Source organism: Plectrocnemia conspersa, unplaced genomic scaffold (genome assembly GCF_051122295.1).
Source record: "Plectrocnemia conspersa isolate PC_06_02 unplaced genomic scaffold, ASM5112229v1 ptg000008l, whole genome shotgun sequence".
Taxonomy (NCBI): domain Eukaryota; kingdom Metazoa; phylum Arthropoda; class Insecta; order Trichoptera; family Polycentropodidae; genus Plectrocnemia; species Plectrocnemia conspersa.
In genome coordinates this window covers 21,181,868-21,202,135 of record NW_028277172.1, presented here as the reverse complement: position 1 = coordinate 21,202,135, position 20,268 = coordinate 21,181,868, and the positions used below count along the sequence as shown (strand labels likewise).

Below are 20,268 nucleotides of genomic sequence, written 5' to 3'. Positions count from 1 at the left end.
TACCACATCTTATCTTGTTAATATTACCCGCAAGTTTACATGAATGTGCGTGCCAATTAATAATAACATGTATTGTAACATATTATATATAATATGCGATATACTAAAAAAAATACAATCAGTCGACTTACTAACATTGTGCACAACACTACTCCTATTATATTTACGAAATAATAAAGAAGCATAAGTATTCAGTGAGTTTTAAATATAGTTATAATAATAATACGTGATTAGTATGCTAATTATTTTTAATATATTAAGAGTCGTATACCAGACATATGCATTTTCTAATCATATTTGTAAAGTGTTAAAACTAGTTATTTTAAATCAAATAAATATTTTAAAAATATGTTACTTTACGCACTGCTCATAATCTCGATTAATGTCCATTTTAGTATTATCAAAATAAGACCAATTGACATCTTGGATGTACTATACATATGTTTAGTGTTTCTTAACGAGAATATTTTTTTTAATTATTGAAAAAATGGCAAATTGAGAATTTACTTTTCTCGAGAAATTTATTGATTTTTCGAGAAGCCTTTTTTGTTAAAAATTAAATTTTTAGATATATTTTTTAATGTTATATAACTGCTGCATAAGAAAGGATGGGTCCGTGCCAGATGTTAGAAAATATACATGCTTTAAATGGAGATCAAAAATATTAGAATTTCAAAAAATTGTCGAAGATGGTTTTAACCACTCTAATGGTCACAATAAACTCGATAATTAAGTGCAGCATTACTTAAGCGAAAAAAACAAAAACGTTAGTCGATAAAAATCATGGTCAGAGCGAGGTGAATCACAGGTCATCGTAAAGTTTATAGTGTACAATGTGCTGCTGCCACCGAACCATCGATTCCACTGAGTACTGCTCACAATTGATTAAACTGAAGCAATCGAAAGTAAAAAACTAGAATTAACCAATAGAAAGAGCATCGTATTCCATAATATCAATGCCAGATCACACGTTTCTACGGATACGTTTAAAGTTTCAGTACATCCATATAGTCCGGAACCTGCAATTTTACTCTATCATTTGTGTAGAGCTGTAGAGCTATGCACACATTTTTATTGGTGTAAATTAATTTGAAGTCCTGCCAAAATCACTTACTTCGATTTTCCGCTAAAATATTCTAGTATTTTCTAAGTAAGTGACCCTTCTATCAAAGTAGAACATACATAATGATTTTTAAAAGAAGCGAGGGTAAAGCTAGAATGCTTTACCATCCCGTTTTTGTAGTGTTTTTTATTTAGATCCTGCCTAATTTTTATGTTTTTTTCAGGTATGAAATTACGTCACTTCGCATTATTCGCACTGTGGCGTTTTGCTTTGGTGAATTCGCAAATAGAAATGCATGAATGCTGTCCCAACAATAACACCATGGTCGGTTTCGTATGTGAAGATGAAAAAGTACCGACCCAAAACGAAAGTGTGCTGCAGTGCTCGACGGAAATGTTAGAATTTAAATTAGAATCTTTGTTAGAAGAAGAGGACTTTTACCATATGGGTTCAGGAAGGTTTGTGTAATCATAAACAATATTAAATGGCGTCTATACAACATTAATAAGATTCTATGTATTTACAGTTTCTGTTTCGGAAACAAAGTTCAAAAGGATAACGAAACACACAACACAATTCGTCGCGTCGTTATAGTCTGTTTTTCGAATCACAACAGCAACAAAATTAGATCCATAGTTATATCTATATTTTTGATCATGTCTATCACTGCATTGGTGCTGACTCTCATTATCTATATAATCGTTCCGGATTTAAGGTTAATAAATCAATTGATAAAATAAATGCTTTTCCGCGTATTTAACTAATATATCTGACGATCATCAGAGATGTTCAAGGATTGAGTACAGTATGCTTATGCGGAAGTTTCGCTCTCGGATATTTGCACCTATTGGCCCAAGTTATAACAAGGTTTAGAACAGAAGGTGTAGCGTGTTACATAATAGGTATGTTTCAAAAGCAAAACAGCTATCTTATAATGGGTTTTAATATAATATTTATATTTTAGGTTTCGGTACATATTACTGGTTACTCGCGGCATTCTTTTGGATAAACGTAATCTCGATCGATATGATGAGGACTGCAACGTAAGCAACGAACCAACAAATCTCAGTATATACGTATGTTATATAACGTAATATAAATTTAAAACTCTTTCCTAGATTAAAAAACAGCAACAAAACAGACAAGCGCAAGTTTTTATATTACAGTTTGTATGGTTGGGCAATGCCTTTACTATTACTATTGATCACTATCTTCGCTAACTTCATAGGAAAAAATCATATCAAGTCTGAAATGGGAGAGAGCGGCTGTTTGTTTTATGGTAAGTTACGTAACTATGCATGTAGATCGTTCGATTGGATCAATATTGTAATAGTAATCTCTCATCATATTCGTTACTGGATACTGTGTGAATTTTAAATTAAGTTGAAAGCAAGTTTATTTATGAACTAGTTGATGAAAATAATGTCAACAGGTTAATCAATTTAAATCCTTGATAAACGTATTGTAGCGACTCATACATATAAAGAGACACGGCAAACGCGCGTCTGTAGTCGCGCGATCAGTGTTCGCTGACCTAGCAACCGTCGAGAAGTACGTCCGTATTCTTACGATCCCTCCGAACGTACAGGATGGGGGTACAGCTTACTCGCACGACGATGTAAATAACGCGGCACAAAATACTAGATTACTCTATGTTTCGACGCTAGGACTACTACTTCGCTCCATATTTACAATAATAATCAAACTCCATACTTACAATAATAATAATAAAGAATTACGCTCTGCCTTTTGTTAGAGCATCACCTTCACAACACGCGCTCGAGAAAAGTATCTCAATTAAATATTCGATTATTATAATTATTTGCCCGATTTTAAACTAGACGAATATTCGTCAAATATTCGTTTATACCATCTCAAATGAAATTTGAAACAATTGTATACTTGAGCAACACAGATAGTCGTTTTTCTTTCAATATACCCGAACTCTGAAACCAATGCGCCTTTATTTTGTTTCGAAATGTGAGACAATGAGACGCTTATTCCCAACAACAAGAAATGCTTTTATGCCTTCGTAAAACATTTGTGAATAGAATTTTAATCGGCTATGTCTACTATGACAGAAATTCATAGAATTCGTTCATGGAAAATTCTTTAATTATCGTTTAATGCTTATCTCAAAAACAGGTGTGCATCGCAAATATTTGAGAAGTTATGAGTTATTTGTATTTGTTGTTTCAAGACGCAAATAATTTATTTAAATCAGTTCAATAATTCGACCTCTACGCTTTGTTAAAAATAAAGAGCACATGAATTAAACGATAATATTAAAACGAAAAACAAATAGCAAATCGCTAAAAGTATCAATGCTTTGCTCGTCGTTGGTAGTCCACAGGACGCTACCTCGGTTGGGTACTCACAGAGTTTACTTCCTCTCAAGAGCTTGGGAATTCAAGTTCAAAAGAGGTCCATCACTCTTCCACACTGTTTACTGCGAGCTCCAGCGTGTGGTCGACTGGCGCCAAAAAAAAGGGTAATGTGAATGAACAATTACAACAATCTCTCTTATGAAAGAAGCTTGTAAACATAGTATGTGTTATGGTATGCCACCACGATAACGCCCGGCTAAACGCCCAAAAAAACTTTTAGAAAATCATAATCAGAAAGATGTCGAACATTGGAAATTAATCATAGAAAGTGTGGTGTTTGCATGAATGAGCTATTTTTTATTATATAATGGGAATATTAAAAACAGCATTACTCATCGAACAACCTCCGTACATCTTATAAACTCAATTACATAATAAAAAACTATTTTACAGGAGCTTTTGAAAGTTGGGCATACTTTTATGGACCAATTACTATAATTCTGATTGGAAACTTCGTACTATTTGGTATGGCTTTTAAAGCGTTGTGGTATAAGACTAGCTATAACAACGTGACCAAACTCAAGAACATGAAATACAGGCGAATATTCAAATTAATATTTTTTCTAATCCGCTAACAACAATTATGTAATTATATTTATAATTTAGATTATGCTTATACGCCAAACTCTTAATAATCAATGGATTTTTTTGGATTTTCGAATTATCAAGTTCCCTTTTTGACGGCCTATATGTAGCAAGGTGAGTTTTGATCGCATTTCAACATGTTAACATTCGTTATGTTATTGTATAATGATTATTTGATTTAAAGGATTATCATCGGCATATTGAACAGCTTATCAGGAGTGATATACTTTTTAATATTAGTAGTATTCAGAAAAAGAGCTCGTAGAGGCCTAGCGAAGTTGGGTCTACGCATTCCGTGCGTTTCAAATAACGAAGAATTAGAAGAAGAAGAAATTCTGGAAAATGAGAACCAACCATAAGTCGAACTAATTTTTTTTATAAATATATACATCGTATTTTACAAATACTATAAATCTCTAAATTCTTAAGAGGTATATAAATAATCATAAAGATAAGAATTGTACATTATAAAATATATTATAAATAAATTTGAAACATTTTTGAGTTTAATGACCTGCTACTAAAATTTACAATAAAATATTGAAACTAAAGGAGGACAGGAAAAACATCGTAAGTCTAAAATGCGTAAATGCCTTATTAGTAACATCCTATCAGACCACTAAACTATCAGCGGATTAACCACAAAGAAAACAAACATATCAATCCGTCATTGTAGTATTACTAACCATAAATACGTGATTTATGTGTCGAATATGTCGATTATAATCGCTTAAAAGTACTCTGTGAGAATACCTCCATATATAGTAACTTGTTTTTCGCAAACCTTGATCACGTATCGAAGATTGTGCACAGGGACGACATTGGATAGTGGTAGGTGGAAGCATTTGCCTTTCCCCCCCCCCTTGAATTTGGCCAGAAAAATGAATGTCATTTAATGAATATTATTAATCGAAATAAAATCAAAATATATATAATAAAAACAAACGACCACTGACTGGTGAACTTCTACCATTCCCCCCCCCCTCCGGAAAAATCTGAAATAACTTATCGGAATATCCCTCTTAAAAATCTAAAAAAAAGCCGTCTCGAATCTATTCAAAAAAACATTTTCATCGGTAGATATATATTTTTACGTGAAAATAAAATTTATCTGGCGGGTGTTCGTAAAATTATATGATTTCAACTTTTCCATATGTAGGAATATACACATTTACATATTTATCATTATTTATTTATATGCGATGTATAAATGTTACAGTGAATGTATGTTGTTTAGTAAAGTTATATTTTCACTGGTTAAGTTCAAATACATTTTCACTAGTAGATATATATTTCTTTTAGTGAAAATATAAATTAACTGATAGGCGCTAATATGAACTTAATAACAACTTGAATTTCTGGCCATTGAAAACAAACAAGCATCGAAAATGTAGTAAAAAACTTATTGGTTATCAAGCAAATCTGAAAGCGAGAAAGAGAAGATTTTAAAATCGGTGATCTTATTTCTAATTTACTCTATTATGTGAATATGTACTAACATGTAGTAAAAATCATTTTATCGTATATTAAAAAAGTCACGCCTTGCGTAATTTATCCACGAGGGCGCAAAATTTCTAGCTACGCCACTGACTAAATCTAGCAGTTGCAAGTCACTTTAAAAAATATTTCATTAAATAGACGCTACGTCTATAATACAATGAACTTCAACGCTTCTAGTAAAAAGGTATTAGAATACAAATACAACCAGTACTCACTCTTGAGATATTATGTTCGAATTCTCTCCAACAAAAAAGAGTACTCCGCTTCACTGGAATTCCAGACAATTGGGCCATATTCAAGGATGCTACGAACTAGCGTATCGTACAGAGCGCGATTCGCCCATAAATTGTTTAAAGCGTTCAAATATCTATAAATACATTACAATACTCGAGTTTCGTCCTATAAAACTTATAATTGAATAAAATATCCAGCTGCAATATGCAAATAATAAATCGTTAACATGATCTGTAAATTCAAGGGGGCGTATTTCATCCTTGAACTATTTTGTATATACGATCATAATACACAATAATATCACAATACGGCAATTATATAATCAAATAAAGAAAATGTAGGTGAGACGAATTGCAATAATAACGTATTAACTTAATTCAGTAAAAAAAAAAACAGTAAATACAACATATAATTTGGTGAATGTTTTTTTTTATATATGCAGTGTATCTTATTTTTTTTTTTATTTTATATAAAAAATTACATAGTATTGTATATATACTATATAGCTTGTTATATACAATGGGCATGGATTGGGACACGTGCATCTATATTTTAGTTCTGACATCTGTCACGATTTTTCCAAAACGTGTCGCATAATAATAAAATTGCCCGAAAGACAAAGCGAACCAATTACACAAAGTCGGTGCAATTACATGCATATGCAGATGATATGTACATCATAAACCGCTCCAATATGGCAGTTGTGGAGGTGTTCCAGGCCCTACAACAAAGTTTATCTGGGATATTGGTGAGAGACTAATTGCAGCCAGCAGGTGTTTTTTGGTCTGTACTTCAGAATAGGAATTACAATACCTAATACCTAAATTTTGCCCCAGTACCGTTACCGATATTAAATTTTACCTTTAGTACTACCGGTATTACCGAAATATCGAAAATATTTTTATTTTTTTGAAATCCATCTTTGGTGCTCATATTGCTTGAAAGCAAAAGCGTAGCATAAAATGCTCATTGTAGGTGATTAAGTTAAGTAGTTTTATCAGGGTAGGAGAGCAAAGTAGAATAATATTATTCCTTTTGGTCCAAGAGAGCCGAAATATCGGCCCATCCTATGCGAAATATCCCACCAATCAAATTAAAATTCAATTTAACATGTTCAATATTTTTGTTTGTTTGTATATGCGCAACAGGTCAACATAACAGGAATACATTTGCTTTATCTCAGAAAAATCTAACAGTTCCCAGTAAATATGCTATGTAACAGAGAAACGACCACGCCCTTTTTAATGATAAGGTTGGCTGGCGAAGTGAAAACAAAAGTAGGTGTTGCATACACGAAATTCTTTTTACTATTTGTACAGTTTTACACCATTCAGACATATTTTTACCCAAATACTCTACGAAATATGCTTCACTAAACATTAATATTTAAATAGAAAAACATATTTTTTCTTTAACAAACTAAAGATAAGTTGTACTAGACGATGTAATTAAAATAAGTAATAATGAAAATGTGTTGATAGGTGTTTTTTAAATCAAACTTGATTTATATTTTATTTTTTACTACCTTTTTACTACCTCACATCATTTAGAGTACACAAAAAGAGTTCCAAGAGCAAACCCAAAAAGGTGTCATTTTTTATTTCATAATTTTAGTCCTCGAACCTTGAAAATTAATAGTAAAACGTCGATTACATATTAAATTTCAACAGTTATAATTAAATGAGTGTTGCAAATATTGATATCGCGGATATATTGACCGTTCTTCTGATAGTTGCATGAGTATGTGTGTATATATTTTAATAGTGTTATCACGCGGCATATTATTCAATATATGATAATAGTACAATCAGTCTTCTTGCAACCATTGTGCACAAGACTACTCAAAATATATTCGCAGAGTAATAGAGATACATAACAAAGAGGTTTTAAATATAAATTTTATAAACTTTACTTTATACATACATACGTATTAAAAAAATACATATTTTGAATAAATATTATATTAAATAAAACGACGGCGAGTATGTAGCCGCGCAGCGCAATTTTTTTGGTTTATGCTATTCAACTGTAATTTTTCTTTAACACAAAGTAGGTTAAGCCATTTTTTAAATATTTTATCCATAAATTATTCGTTTTAAAGTGGTTCAAAAAAAGTTGGAATAAAATTTCAGTTTCGTAGAAACGTTTTTTATTTGCGAACGGTCGCCGCCAGTAAGCATGTGAAAATTCTCGATTTTATAGTCATTCCCAGACATATATAAATATGCAAATTAGGCATGAATCAGCTTTTACTTATGCTTTTTTTTAAATTTTAACAATTATTTTATTTAGAAAATATATATCATAATAAATTGCGGGCGACTGCAAATAGCTTCGCGGTCAAATGGTCGATCGCGTATGACGGAATGAAGGCTACCCAATAATTATTTTGTGATTCTATTTTTCAGATATGAAATTGCATCACTTCGCATTATTTACGCTGTGGCATTATGCTTTCGTTGATTCAAAAAAAGAAAATCCTGAATGCTGTTCCAACAATTCCATCATTGTGGATTACAAATGCCAAAATGAAAATACAAACAAGAGTGTACTGCAGTGCGATATCGGAATGTTTCATATCGAACTTGATGATTCTCTCAAAGAAGACGACATTTACTTCTTGGTATCTGGAAAGTGAGTAATCATAAACAAGATCAGAGAAAATCTATCAAACACAATTAAGACGATTCGATACATTACTAGATACTGCATAGGAGATTCAAAGACAATTGTATATAACAAATCTGATACATACGAAATAAAAATGCGCTATATTGTAGCATGCATTCCAGCAGATGAATTCAATTCTTTAAGCATTATATCATCACCTTTACTGCTGATCTTGAGTATCGGAGGATTGATACTGACTCTCGTCGTCTACATAATCGTTCCAGATTTGAGGTATTTATTTTATATATTAAACCCTGTGTTCAATAAATAAATATAAGGATTAATAGGGATCTTCAAGGATTGTGCACAATGTGCTTATGCGGAAGTTTGGCTCTTGGATATTTGCACATATTATTAATACAATTAATAACCGTAAGAGTACCTGCCTGGTGTTACATAATGGGTATCTACAAAATATAAAGTTGTTCTATTAAAATGGGATTCTATAAAACATTGACATTTTAGGTTTCAGTATGTATTACTGGCTACTCGCGGCATTCTTTTGGATGAACGTAATCTCAGTCGACATGGTGAAGAATGTAACGTAAGTTAACCAACGAATCTCAGACTGTGTTATTTATTGAATGTTATAAAATAATCATTTAAAACTCATCTTTAGATTTAAGAACCGCAATATACCGGACAAGCGCATGTTTCTATACTATACACTGTATGGTTGGGGAATACCTTTAGCATTTCTAGTGATCACACTCTCTGCTAATTTTATAGAAGGTTCTCATATAAAGCCTCATATTGGAACAGACAGCTGCTGGTTTTATGGTATGTATTTAGTCGTTCGATATACGATACACAAAATCAAAATAAAGAGATCTAAATAAAATACTGTGTGAATAAATAACGAAGAGCAATCTCGCGCATATTGCACCACGATAACGCCCGGCCAAACAATAATTTTGAAAAAATATATCAAAAAGAATATCAAGATTTTTATAAACGCTGAATCAGAAAGTTGTTATTTTATAGAAACATGCTGAACGTTAATATCACAGATACAAAAAACGATCATCTTCAGCATATATTACTTTATAATAAAATAAATATTTTACAGGAGAAATTGAAACTTGGGCTTACTTCTATGGACCAGTCACTGTGCTTTTGATTGCAAATGTCATACTCTTTGGTGTTACTTTTAAAGCGTTATGGTATACGACCAACTATAACAACGTGACCAAACTGAAGAGCATAAAATACAAGTGAATATCTAAAGAAAAAGTATTTATATACAAGTTATACTATTTAATGATGTATTTTTATTCATAATTTAGATTCTGTTTATACATTAAACTGTTGTTAGTCAACGGATTTATTTGGCTGATCGAATTTATAAGTTTTGTATACGACGCAGAAAATACAGCATGGTGAGTTTTGGTTGTATTTCAACATGTAAACATTCTTCTCCTGACATAATGATTATTTGATTTAAAGGATAGTCGTTGACATTTTGTGCATGTTGTCAGGATTGCTATACTTTTTAATATTAGTAGTGTTCAGAAAAAGAGCTCGTAAAGGTCTAGCGAAGTTGGGTCTACGCATTCCTTGCGTATCATATAACAACGAAATGGAAGAAGAAGAAATAATGGAAGAGGAGAACCAACCATGAATCGTTGTTTAAAACTTTATAAACATTTACGACAAATATAATGAATCTCGAAAGATTTCTAATAAATTATATATATTATAAAGATATATTATATAATATTAATAAAAACTAGCTGAACACGTTTTATTTAAATTACTAAAATAAACTATTAAAGTATAATGGAACAGTAAAAATATCATAAGTTTAAAATTAAAATGAACTTCTTATCAAAGCACTAAACTACAAAAAAAATAATGATCGCAATATTACTAACTACAAATACTGTTCAATATAGCGAATTTTTGTCGATAAAAAGAAGTCCGAAAGAACACCTCCATATTTAGAAACTTGATTTTCGCAAACCTCAATCATGTATCGAGGGTTGCGTAAACTTAAAAGTTCATATTTTTACAATTTTTCTACAGGTCTTTATCAGACTCACAAAAGACTTCTAATACAGTCTTGAACTGAATTATTTTATTATTATAATTTTCATTCAATCCTTCTAATGTAAGTATTATGTATTGACTACTAACCACCTCGTTTAACCTTCCCATCCCTAAGTGGGGTACATTTGAACCCCATTTTTCTGTTATTTTAACGATTTCTTAAATATTTATAATAAGTAGTTGATATTTGATTTAATCTATAATGATATCTAAATCAATTGGACTCGAAAACGACAATTACAAATAGTATCGTATTAACTTTTTTGTGGTTTTGGTAAAACAGCTAATTATTTTTTTTGTGTTGTATCAATTTTTTAACTTTTAGTTTAGCCAAATCACGTATGGCGTTTTCCTAACTTTGTGGTTCAAAATATGTTTTTCGTAATAATGGTTTTATTTACACAATAATTGATTATTACATGATTTTCAATCATTACATGCCTGGGGGAACAAAAACATTATACCAAAATTTGGGACAAAATTATTTTAAAGAAGAAAAGCACGAACACCTTTCATTCTAGAAAAACCGGATATTAAATTAGACTTCAATTTTTATTAGTATTTTTTTAAATTAAATAATTAGCATTATGTACTTATTTTTATTTATATTATTTACACGAAATAAAACGATTTTAAAAAATAATTTAATTATTTATGGGAAAGAGGATGAAAAACAAAAACCCAAAGTTTTGTTTCGTTTTGGTATAAGAAAATGTACTTTCCAGTTATCAATCTAAAGGTTAGGTGCGAACGAGCGATAGCGAGTAAGCCTTGGTCACAACATTTGACCCCCGATAACAGGAAAGTACTTTAAAAAATATGTCCGACTTCGTATAAGTCAGTGTAGCCCTTGGAGCAAAAAGTGCGCTAAAGGGTTAAATATTGCTGAGTTTATCTATGCTACGTTAGATTTATCATTAATATGATTAACAAACAACGAAAAATTATTGTTCGAACATAGCCTTGGGCAAGAATTACAAATATGGTCGAATGGCCAACAAACAACGCGTTAAGACCGGTCCGACGAGTATGACAATTGCGTGACAGCCCAGAGCGCGATGCCGACGCCGGCGCTGGTGGCGTCACTGGCGCTGGCCCTGCTGCTGCGCCCCTGGGCGGGGACGACAGTGGCGACCGCCGATATACGAGAGATCATCAGTGTCAACAAGTGCTGCGAGCCCAGCGAGATTATGGTCGGCGCCAGGTGCACTCACGTCGACCACGCCAACACCAGTCAGTGCCCGTAACAAAAACATAACCTAAATATAGATTTGCACAATTCGATGCTTCTCAAAGTTGAACTTTATGCTTGAAAATCATACTGAGCGATATTCTATTATTAGGGATCGAGTACCTTCATAGTTCGCCTCTGTAGATCTAGTAATATAATACTTCTTAGTCATGGGTTTAATATATACTTTGTCGGTTTGAAAAAACAACTAATATTTGAGATTTGTATGTGAAACATCTGATCAATGTGTTTTAATTCATGAAAATTATCTGTACTTGCTTATTATCAAGGGTCAAATTTATTCTTAGAAAATATTTATACAATTACATTTTCATTGAAAATGAATGTGTTCAAATTGTCTCGTATCGAAACAGATGCCATATAATTCCTGCAAGAATCTGTTGTGTTGCATTTATGGGATGTTCACCGTCCCGACCAATGCTCACTCGCTACCGTTCGTTAACACCTAACCTGTTTAAATTTTAAAACGTATTTATGTTTTAAAATTTAAACAAGTTTGGTGCAAATGAGCGGCAGTGGTTGTTTTGATACATATATACGTCTTCAAATTTATACAGTGAACATTCCATGAATAACTCTGCAACGAATCTACTTAAAAGATATCATTTATAATTGAATATTAAATAAAGAAAAATTATTAACAAATAAAAAACAAAACGATTTGAAAGATTGCATACGAATAAATTCACTTTAGTTTCTAGAACCTGGAATAGATTTATATAAAAAAACTCAACGATAATATTTCTATTGACAAACAATTATTCCCAACGAAATCTAGATGCCGAATAAACCACATAAATATGGTATAAAATTTTGATTGGCAGTTGATTTGAAATCGAAATATGTTTTAAATGATTTTCCTTATTTAGGAAAAGATGAAACCCAATCCTCGACACCTTTAGGTGAACACGTACTTTTAAAATTAGCCAAACTATATTATATCACTTATATGTATATTATTGAGGAAATAATATAATTATTTTAATCAATTGATTTTGTTTTCACTTTGCGATCGATTTGCGTCTAATTTTCATTGTGAGAAGTTGCTTTGTGATCAATGTTCATGTGACCAATTGCCATGTGAATAATGATCACCGAATCAAAACTATTATATTACTAGATCCAGACGGAGGATGTTTCACGTAAATACAAGACACGCTCAATAAAGCACTTGAAATTATAAATAAAATTAGTTATTCTTAGACTTTTGTTAAAATTATTAATTTTCAGGTCGTTGGAAACCGATTTTTACGACCGACAAAGGAGTCGATAATATACAAGTGCCATATGATTTTGTGATCGGAAAACCTGAATGCGACGTCACCCAGCATTGGCAGATACACCATTACACAAACTCCGAAGACAAGTAATTAATCAAATTATTTCGTTATACTGAGATCAGTTTTCGTTACAATGAAAACATTTTGTATGAAAGTTTTTCAGGGACAAATCGAAGATTCGTTATATTGAGAATTTCGGTATTAGTTACAAAGAAATTTCACTGTATAATGGTATAACAGCTAAATTTTACAGCTTGCCAAATTTTTATTAAATCTGACTTATATTGCTGCAAATGTATTTAATGTATTTAACTAGCTGACCGTTTAAATGAAAGCCAATTATCATATACAAAAATATTCATTAAATTAATTATAACATAATTTTTTACAGATTAAATCTTCTGCCTGATGGGAAACTTAGACATTACATCAACCACGAGGAGTATTTGGAATCTCTCGTCGACGATCACATTAAAAACAAGATGGGTCGATTAAACGAACCACTGCCTGATGTAAAAAAAGATACAATAACGCACTTTGTCGATTATGAACAAGGAAAATACTGCATGGACAAAGTATGTATATTAAATAAAATAATACATGCTTCAAATTCATATTAACATATCTTTCATTACAGCAAATCCTCACGACCAACAACCAAACTGCTTTGTATGCGTTAGTTTGCTTGCAAAAAATCAATCTCGACTGGAAACTTGACTTCTGGATGCGAAAAGTACTGAATCCTTTTTTTCACGCCGTCTGCATGATCTGCTTCTTGATAGTCGCCATTATATATTTTGTCTTGCCGACATTGAGGGATTTGACTGGAAATATAGTGACAACGATTAACGTTTGCTTGATCGTGAGTCAAGCGTCAGATCTTGTGAGAATATTCACCGAATTGAGCAGTCACGTGAGCTTCATGGTTGCTGGTAAATATATTTTGCGAAAAAAATATATATTTTTTTAAATGTATGTAATAATTTTTACATAATTTAAGATCTTATCCTATACATAAGTATGCTGGCTGCGTTTTTCTGGCTGAATAGCTTGGGCTATTACATTTGGAAGACATTCAAGTATGTGGAACTGTGCAATATTTTTATTTTAATATACGTACTAATTGTATCATTTAATATTACAGGTCAAGAAACGTTTTTCTACGTGTAACTGACGGTCGCAAATATTGCTATTATTCGTGTTACGCTTGGGGATGCACCCTTTTAATGTGCGCGTTGGCTTTGTTTGCTCATTTTATGATCGATAGCAGTACGCAAAAAAGCATTTCTTCAGCGGCACATTCTTTGATTACGAACGGAGACCAAGAAACGATCGGTAATATTATTTTTCATTACTGAGATTCTAGAAAAATTGATCCTGTATAATTTACATCATTTCAATTACAGGATGGTTGGGTATTGCCGTATTCTTCACTCCGATTGCGTTCACGATCATTATCAATATATTCTTTTACGTGACAACTCTTAAAGTCATTAAGAGGATGAACACTTACGGCAGAATACATCACAAGCTCAAACACAAGTATGCTATTGCTAAATTTATATTCTTAAACTTTAAATAACACTTTTGTTTTATTTACAGCTTCGACATGTTCTTAATGATGTTCATTGTCATGACAGTGTGTTGGTTTTTCTTTTTATTGTCTTGGTTGCGCTATGACGGCTTAATGTATACGCATATTGCAATAAACGCGCTTCAAGGACCACTGATCCTCTACATTTGTGTCGGTAGACAAACTCACGTGATGTTTTTACTAAGAAAGAGCTGTTGTTACAGCGAACCTGTGCCTACAAACGACTGGGGAGACGAAATGACTCAAATGAACGGCAGTTCTTATTGAAATATAACTCTTGAGACATTCCCAATCAAACGATATTCCTTACGATCAATAATTATCAATATACCCATATTCATATTTTTATGAATAACTTTGGTGCATATTTATTCTTCTTTTGTAAGTTTAAATATATATATATATATATATATATATATATTTTATAAATTGATCCAAAAAAGATATAATATTTATTCTGTAAGAATGTGTTATAATATTGTATTGTTATATAGTCTAACACCAAAAATGTACTTAAAAAAATGATATTGTATGTTAATCACTTTTCTAAAAAGGTATATATATGAAACTTATAACATATTCCTTCCAATAAAAGACTTTATATTATAAGCTTTCTAGATGTAAGCACGGTGTGATATAAAAAGATGCATTCTTATCGATCACTTTTTATTTTATTATTTATTTTCTTATGATCTGATATATTTCTTAATAGTGTGCCTTTTTTATTTTTTTAAGATATAATATTTAATACTTATGACATAATTTTTGATATTCGATATTCTCTGATTTTATGATTTTACTTATTTATATTTTTATATAAATTTAAATGGATCTGCCTCATTGTTTAATTATTAAATAATGCTATTTGCTGTGATTATGCATGTTAAATAAACCTGTTATTTGATTTACGTCAACGTGACTAATCAAGACTCGTGTTTATATACATATACATAACATTTAAATTGATAATATTCATGATAGCCTGTTGTGATTAAAACGAGCTTTTTTATGAGTATGCACCAGTTTATACATGGTACTTAATTTTTGTATGCATTTTTATATGAAATTTATAAATATACACCTTCAAATCGATTGGTTTTTTTTTTTATTATGTAAAAAAAACTTACTTGATCAAACAGAAAGCCGTCATTCCTCTTCAAGAGATTAGATAGTTGACAGCGTACGACGAGATGACAATCATCCATTACAACGTTGAAGAATCGTCTGGTCGGTAATAGTGCTTCGAGATCAATCACAAGTTCAAGGAATCTTTCACAATACCTACAATTTAAAAAAAACGTGTTAGAAAACCATATTTTATATTTATTTATAAGCATAAGATTATGAACTACCTTATCTTATTCGGATTAACATCGTCATCCAATGGTATACCTTCCAATATTTTAACAAACTTTATCATCAATCTTTGAAGAAAATGTCTCTCCCAGTTTAACTTTTCCATTTGATCTGGTTTATCTTTTTTTTGTATAGCTTTCCAGTATTTTCTCCACTTAGGAACATTTAAGAATTCTTGCTCACGTCGTCCTATGTATTTAAAAAATATTAATATCATATCGAAAACAATCTAATTTAATTAGAGACCGACCAAAACATACACATTTTGTTTTTTGTCATTTGCATTGGTTCAACTAAAACCAAATAATTGGCTTTTATTGGACTAACGTAGACAACTAAAAGCCAAGCTGTACATCAAAATTTATTTGAAAATTTTTACTTCTTTATATTAAATAGAGAAAATGACTACAAAAAAGCGATATTTTGATAAATAAAAATTGTAACTAATAAAAAAGGTTTTGAATGTCTGCTTTTAACTGATAATTGTGTAAAGAAAATTATATATAAAACAAAGAAAAACTACGTTCACTCACAACTACATATAACAAACGATTACCGTTTCAGACTGATGCTAGAGGTTAAACTTCTGCAATTCGAGATGCTGTGTTATTCGGTGCATAATGAGTTATTTTTTACAATATTGAATTAATTGAAGTTATTGAGTAACCTAAATTGAGAGGAATATGCACGGAAACAGATGTGAATATCTCCTTTAATTTAATGCAACTTGGTAAAAGAAAACCGTTTATGGTCATCATATGACAACAAATATTATTAGATAATTTGTAAACAAAAGAAACATTATAAATAAATTTCATAAAATTAAGTTTTAAAACAACCCAGTCCTAACATTCAAAATAAACCTATAAAACTAATACAGCATCTGCTGCGTCTTACAGAGTTATAAATATTGTCTCCAAATGTTATGATAGTAAACTACAATTATTATTTGGAGATTACGAATTGATAGTAAATACTTAGTAAATTAAAATAAAAAAAGTAAGTAAAGCCTGCTTCGCTAATTTCTTTAACTTGTAACTTCGTTGAAAAAAACTTGAAGAAAAAAATAAAAAATTCAAAAACATTTTAAACTAGATATTGAAAAAAAATGGCATATACATATATGTGGAATTAAACTGATTTTGAAGACAGGATAACTGTTGTATTTTGAATCATATAAACATGAAACTTCTTACCACTTAACCAACGGGTCGTTTTTCGCTGTGTGATGTGCGGAAACGAACTGTTTTGCGAGTACTTTGCACAACACAGAGATATAACAAAATATATGATAATTTTTTAATTAAAAGCAAGCGACTTTGGGGTTCTGGTTCTCAAATTCTTTTTATGATTTTTTAAATATATATTCTAAATAAAATACTCAGAATATTTAAAAAGAAAACCTTAATGGGAATAAAATATTTTATAAAAAAATGCAATCTGGAACAAAAAGCTTCCATATTAAACAATTTCTATATTTATGATTACCCTAAGAAATGTAATTTTTATGCTATATCTAATTGTTCTGAAGCTTCATCTAAAATATTCATATAATATTCATCATCTTCACTACATTCAAATTAATTTTTGATAGTTTAAAACATCTTTCTATACAATAAATTTAAAAAAACAACACTAATTTTAACATATAATTAACTAATAAATGATAAAACCATTGAAATGTAAGTATAGTCCAAATAAGAATGAATTACAACAGAAATACATAAGATGTTCACGATGATATGTCGCAACACAGACTATTGTATCAAGCACCCGCTACATCGAGCGATCCTAAGTAGACCATTTTTTATTAATTCCAGATGTTGAATAAATAGGTATTTGGTCGTAGAATCGAAAATTTGTTTTTTTTAAACCATTACCTGATGTTTCCGAAATAATAAAATAGATTTAATTATTTAAGAAACAGCTTGAAAAAAATGTAGAGTCCACTTCGACATTGGAGTTGCTGGTAAAACAACCGATGTCATGTCTACCTCGACATAGGAGTCCAAAGAGTTAAAGTATAAACATTTGACTCATGGATTAGGCAGCACAAAATGCTTTAGTTTTTGCAGGTAGATACTACCGAACCCGTCGTTAAACATGAAAAGTAGTAAAGGGATTGTGGATTATTGTGTGGATTATCATAAGACAATGGATAGATACTACTTAATCCGTCGGTAATGTTAAAATAGATCTTGAAAATATCTAGATAAATTTCGTTAGCCAGCCTGATCCACTAACTTGTTTCAAAATGACGGCTATTCAAAAAATAAAAAAATCATAGCCCCGTTAAAAAAATCCTCGAGAAATGATGAGAAATCGAAAACGTTCTATAATAGAAATTAAACTAAAATGAAAAATAAAAAAAATATATACAAAATTGAGGGCAAAATAACTGCCATAGTTTTAATTATATCGAACTAAATAAATAAACGCCATAGCTAAAAATAAATCTTGTGAATATCTCGGCTAAAAAGCGACTAGGCAAAAATTTGAGAAATTTGTAGCTCTGTTTAAGAAATCTTAGAGAAAAAAGTGGTAAAATATGTTCTATAATAGATATTTAAATAACATAAAAATTGAAATAAAAACAATTTTTAACACTTTTATACACAAAAAATCTATGAAATATAAAAAAATTAGACATTTATATTTCAAGTTTTAAAAGAATCACAACAAATTTGGAAAAATATTAAAAATGCTTCAGTCAGTCTCTAAATTGTATAAAATAACTTACCTGATTGTAAGCATGCCCACATACTGAGCGACACAAGTCGCTTAACCTGGTCACGGCATATTTGAACCTCCATACTGCCGCAACATCTATTAAATAATAAAATTAGCGCTGTTTGCTCGCGGTAATCTATCGTATTTTCTTCTGCTAAGCACGCGTGCAGCAATTGCGAAAAAAATCCTCCAAAATGGTCTGGTTTCTTTTGAATTGCCTAAAAAATACACTTCATAGAACAAATTCTTATGTGAAATTTATATATTTAGGCCATACCTGCCATACTGGAACTCTCTCGCGAAACTTTTCATTCAACATTACGACAATTGACATCATATGGGCGTGTGACGATTTTCCACTCTCATAATTTGGCCAGAGGAAATTCTCTAAATATTGAGAAAACTCCAACATCATGATACGTCTCGTAGAGAAGCTGCACAATAATATTGTAATGTTAATATGTACAACAACAACAAATATTGCACCTTCAAACTTACTTTGAACCACATATTTCCAACAAGTATATATCTTCAATTATCTGCCTATCAAATGGCATGTGATTCTCTTGAGTCGCCGGGGCCCAATACTGATTTGCAAGCTACAAAATAACAATAAACGATGTAAACGACGCGTTGTTTCTTCCAAAAAATACGTGCAGATTACGTATTTTGAGGTTATAGTAGAAATGGGCGATTACCTGCGTGATCTTATCTGAATTGATCTGAGCCACTGTAGGCGGAGGCAACTTGTGGAGCTCCGTCGCCCCCTCAGTCACAGCGGGATCGATAAGATCCTCTTCGCTCATTTTGAAAGATTTCTAAAACGAAAATCCCACCAAGGCAATGACAACCGGCTCAGTGTTGCTAGTGTGTCACAAAAACAATCTTATTTCGTAGTCTTAAAGCGATGCATATCGACTATGTGTGAATAAAAATAACAATAATTTTAATAATAAAAATAATATAATACATATCTTGATATAATTAAATACACAAATAAATACTATATTAATTAATTTAATATAAACCAACATTTTTTTTATTTTATAAATTTTTTTTTTTAAACTAAATTAATTAAATTTATTATAAAATCTATATTATCATTTTATTTTGCTATAAATTTGTTATAATAATATCCCTGCAATACAGTGACTGCATTTAAATATATTAAGTGTTTAAATTTTTCAGTTTTTATATTGGATTCATAAATTATATAAATATTATCTCTTTTTACTTATCTTTATATACATATGTGACATACATATTAAAACTATATGAATGGTTAATATGAAAAATAAATAAAACACGTTATTTCAAGATTATACTTACAAATAAATACTTTATATTTACACTTATACTGACGCTTAAGTTATATTTCAAATGCCTTATAACGTAGTACAACAAGTACAAATATATGTTTGTATTTATATATTTTATGAACAATTATTGGTTTAAAGTGAAAACTAAATATTTTTTTCTTTCATTTTATTTATAAAAGTTTATACATTATAGTTATATTGCTTATTGTAATGTATATTATTAATACTATATTACTTGTTATCTATTTA

The 20,268-nt window shown here is 30.6% G+C and overlaps 4 protein-coding genes across 5 annotated transcripts in view; 3 read left to right on the top strand and 1 right to left on the bottom strand.

Moving 5' to 3' along the window:
• LOC148233374 (RNA helicase aquarius) overlaps nucleotides 1-19,574 on the bottom strand; it is an 84,736-nt gene extending 65,162 nt beyond the window's left edge. Inside the window, exons 1-6 of the mRNA XM_088189388.1 lie at nucleotides 19,399-19,574; nucleotides 19,199-19,299; nucleotides 18,978-19,134; nucleotides 18,711-18,918; nucleotides 15,967-16,159; nucleotides 15,742-15,895 (exon numbers count right to left, since the gene is read on the bottom strand). Coding sequence (XP_088045514.1) covers nucleotides 15,742-15,895; nucleotides 15,967-16,159; nucleotides 18,711-18,918; nucleotides 18,978-19,134; nucleotides 19,199-19,299; nucleotides 19,399-19,506 — 921 coding nt within the window. The 5' untranslated portion in view covers nucleotides 19,507-19,574. The remainder of the gene's footprint in view (nucleotides 1-15,741; nucleotides 15,896-15,966; nucleotides 16,160-18,710; nucleotides 18,919-18,977; nucleotides 19,135-19,198; nucleotides 19,300-19,398) is intronic.
• Nucleotides 28-4,530, top strand: LOC148233377 (G protein-coupled receptor Mth2-like). Its single transcript, XM_088189398.1, has 9 exons — nucleotides 28-45; nucleotides 1,287-1,521; nucleotides 1,590-1,778; nucleotides 1,847-1,965; nucleotides 2,028-2,106; nucleotides 2,182-2,342; nucleotides 3,844-3,988; nucleotides 4,057-4,149; nucleotides 4,220-4,530. Exons 2-9 carry the CDS (start codon nucleotides 1,289-1,291, stop codon nucleotides 4,392-4,394), a joined length of 1,194 nt encoding a protein of 397 aa, XP_088045524.1. The 5' UTR covers nucleotides 28-45; nucleotides 1,287-1,288; the 3' UTR covers nucleotides 4,395-4,530.
• Nucleotides 7,585-10,188, top strand: LOC148233376 (G protein-coupled receptor Mth2-like). 2 transcript variants are annotated; one of them, XM_088189399.1, is made up of 9 exons: nucleotides 7,585-7,652; nucleotides 8,178-8,403; nucleotides 8,473-8,670; nucleotides 8,727-8,842; nucleotides 8,905-8,983; nucleotides 9,059-9,219; nucleotides 9,509-9,653; nucleotides 9,726-9,818; nucleotides 9,886-10,188. In XM_088189399.1, the coding sequence occupies exons 2-9, from the start codon at nucleotides 8,180-8,182 to the stop codon at nucleotides 10,058-10,060; spliced, it is 1,191 nt and encodes a 396-aa protein (XP_088045525.1). In that variant the 5' UTR covers nucleotides 7,585-7,652; nucleotides 8,178-8,179; the 3' UTR covers nucleotides 10,061-10,188. The 2 variants fall into 2 exon arrangements, with proteins under 2 accessions (XP_088045525.1, XP_088045528.1); XM_088189402.1 differs by having other exon boundaries at nucleotides 9,891-10,033.
• Nucleotides 11,493-15,706, top strand: mthl5 (G-protein coupled receptor Mth-like 5). Its single transcript, XM_088189393.1, has 8 exons — nucleotides 11,493-11,721; nucleotides 12,971-13,106; nucleotides 13,412-13,595; nucleotides 13,658-13,952; nucleotides 14,021-14,099; nucleotides 14,165-14,355; nucleotides 14,427-14,562; nucleotides 14,623-15,706. The coding sequence occupies exons 1-8, from the start codon at nucleotides 11,547-11,549 to the stop codon at nucleotides 14,879-14,881; spliced, it is 1,455 nt and encodes a 484-aa protein (XP_088045519.1). The 5' UTR covers nucleotides 11,493-11,546; the 3' UTR covers nucleotides 14,882-15,706.
• Nucleotides 19,575-20,268: the final 694 nt, after the last annotated feature.

Excerpts from the sequence above, each read along its gene's own strand:
- LOC148233377 (XM_088189398.1), top strand. The coding sequence starts at position 1,289 with ATGAAATTACGTCACTTCGCATTATTCGCACTGTGGCGTTTTGCTTTG. Across the intron at positions 1,522-1,589 it reads TACCATATGGGTTCAGGAAG|TTTCTGTTTCGGAAACAAAG; the intron begins GTTTGTGTAATC and ends ATGTATTTACAG. Across the intron at positions 1,966-2,027 it reads TGTAGCGTGTTACATAATAG|GTTTCGGTACATATTACTGG; the intron begins GTATGTTTCAAA and ends TTTATATTTTAG.
- LOC148233376 (XM_088189399.1), top strand. The coding sequence starts at position 8,180 with ATGAAATTGCATCACTTCGCATTATTTACGCTGTGGCATTATGCTTTC. Across the intron at positions 8,404-8,472 it reads TACTTCTTGGTATCTGGAAA|ATACTGCATAGGAGATTCAA; the intron begins GTGAGTAATCAT and ends ATACATTACTAG. Across the intron at positions 8,843-8,904 it reads TGCCTGGTGTTACATAATGG|GTTTCAGTATGTATTACTGG; the intron begins GTATCTACAAAA and ends TTGACATTTTAG.
- mthl5 (XM_088189393.1), top strand. The coding sequence starts at position 11,547 with ATGCCGACGCCGGCGCTGGTGGCGTCACTGGCGCTGGCCCTGCTGCTG. Across the intron at positions 13,107-13,411 it reads TACACAAACTCCGAAGACAA|ATTAAATCTTCTGCCTGATG; the intron begins GTAATTAATCAA and ends AATTTTTTACAG. Across the intron at positions 13,953-14,020 it reads CGTGAGCTTCATGGTTGCTG|ATCTTATCCTATACATAAGT; the intron begins GTAAATATATTT and ends ACATAATTTAAG.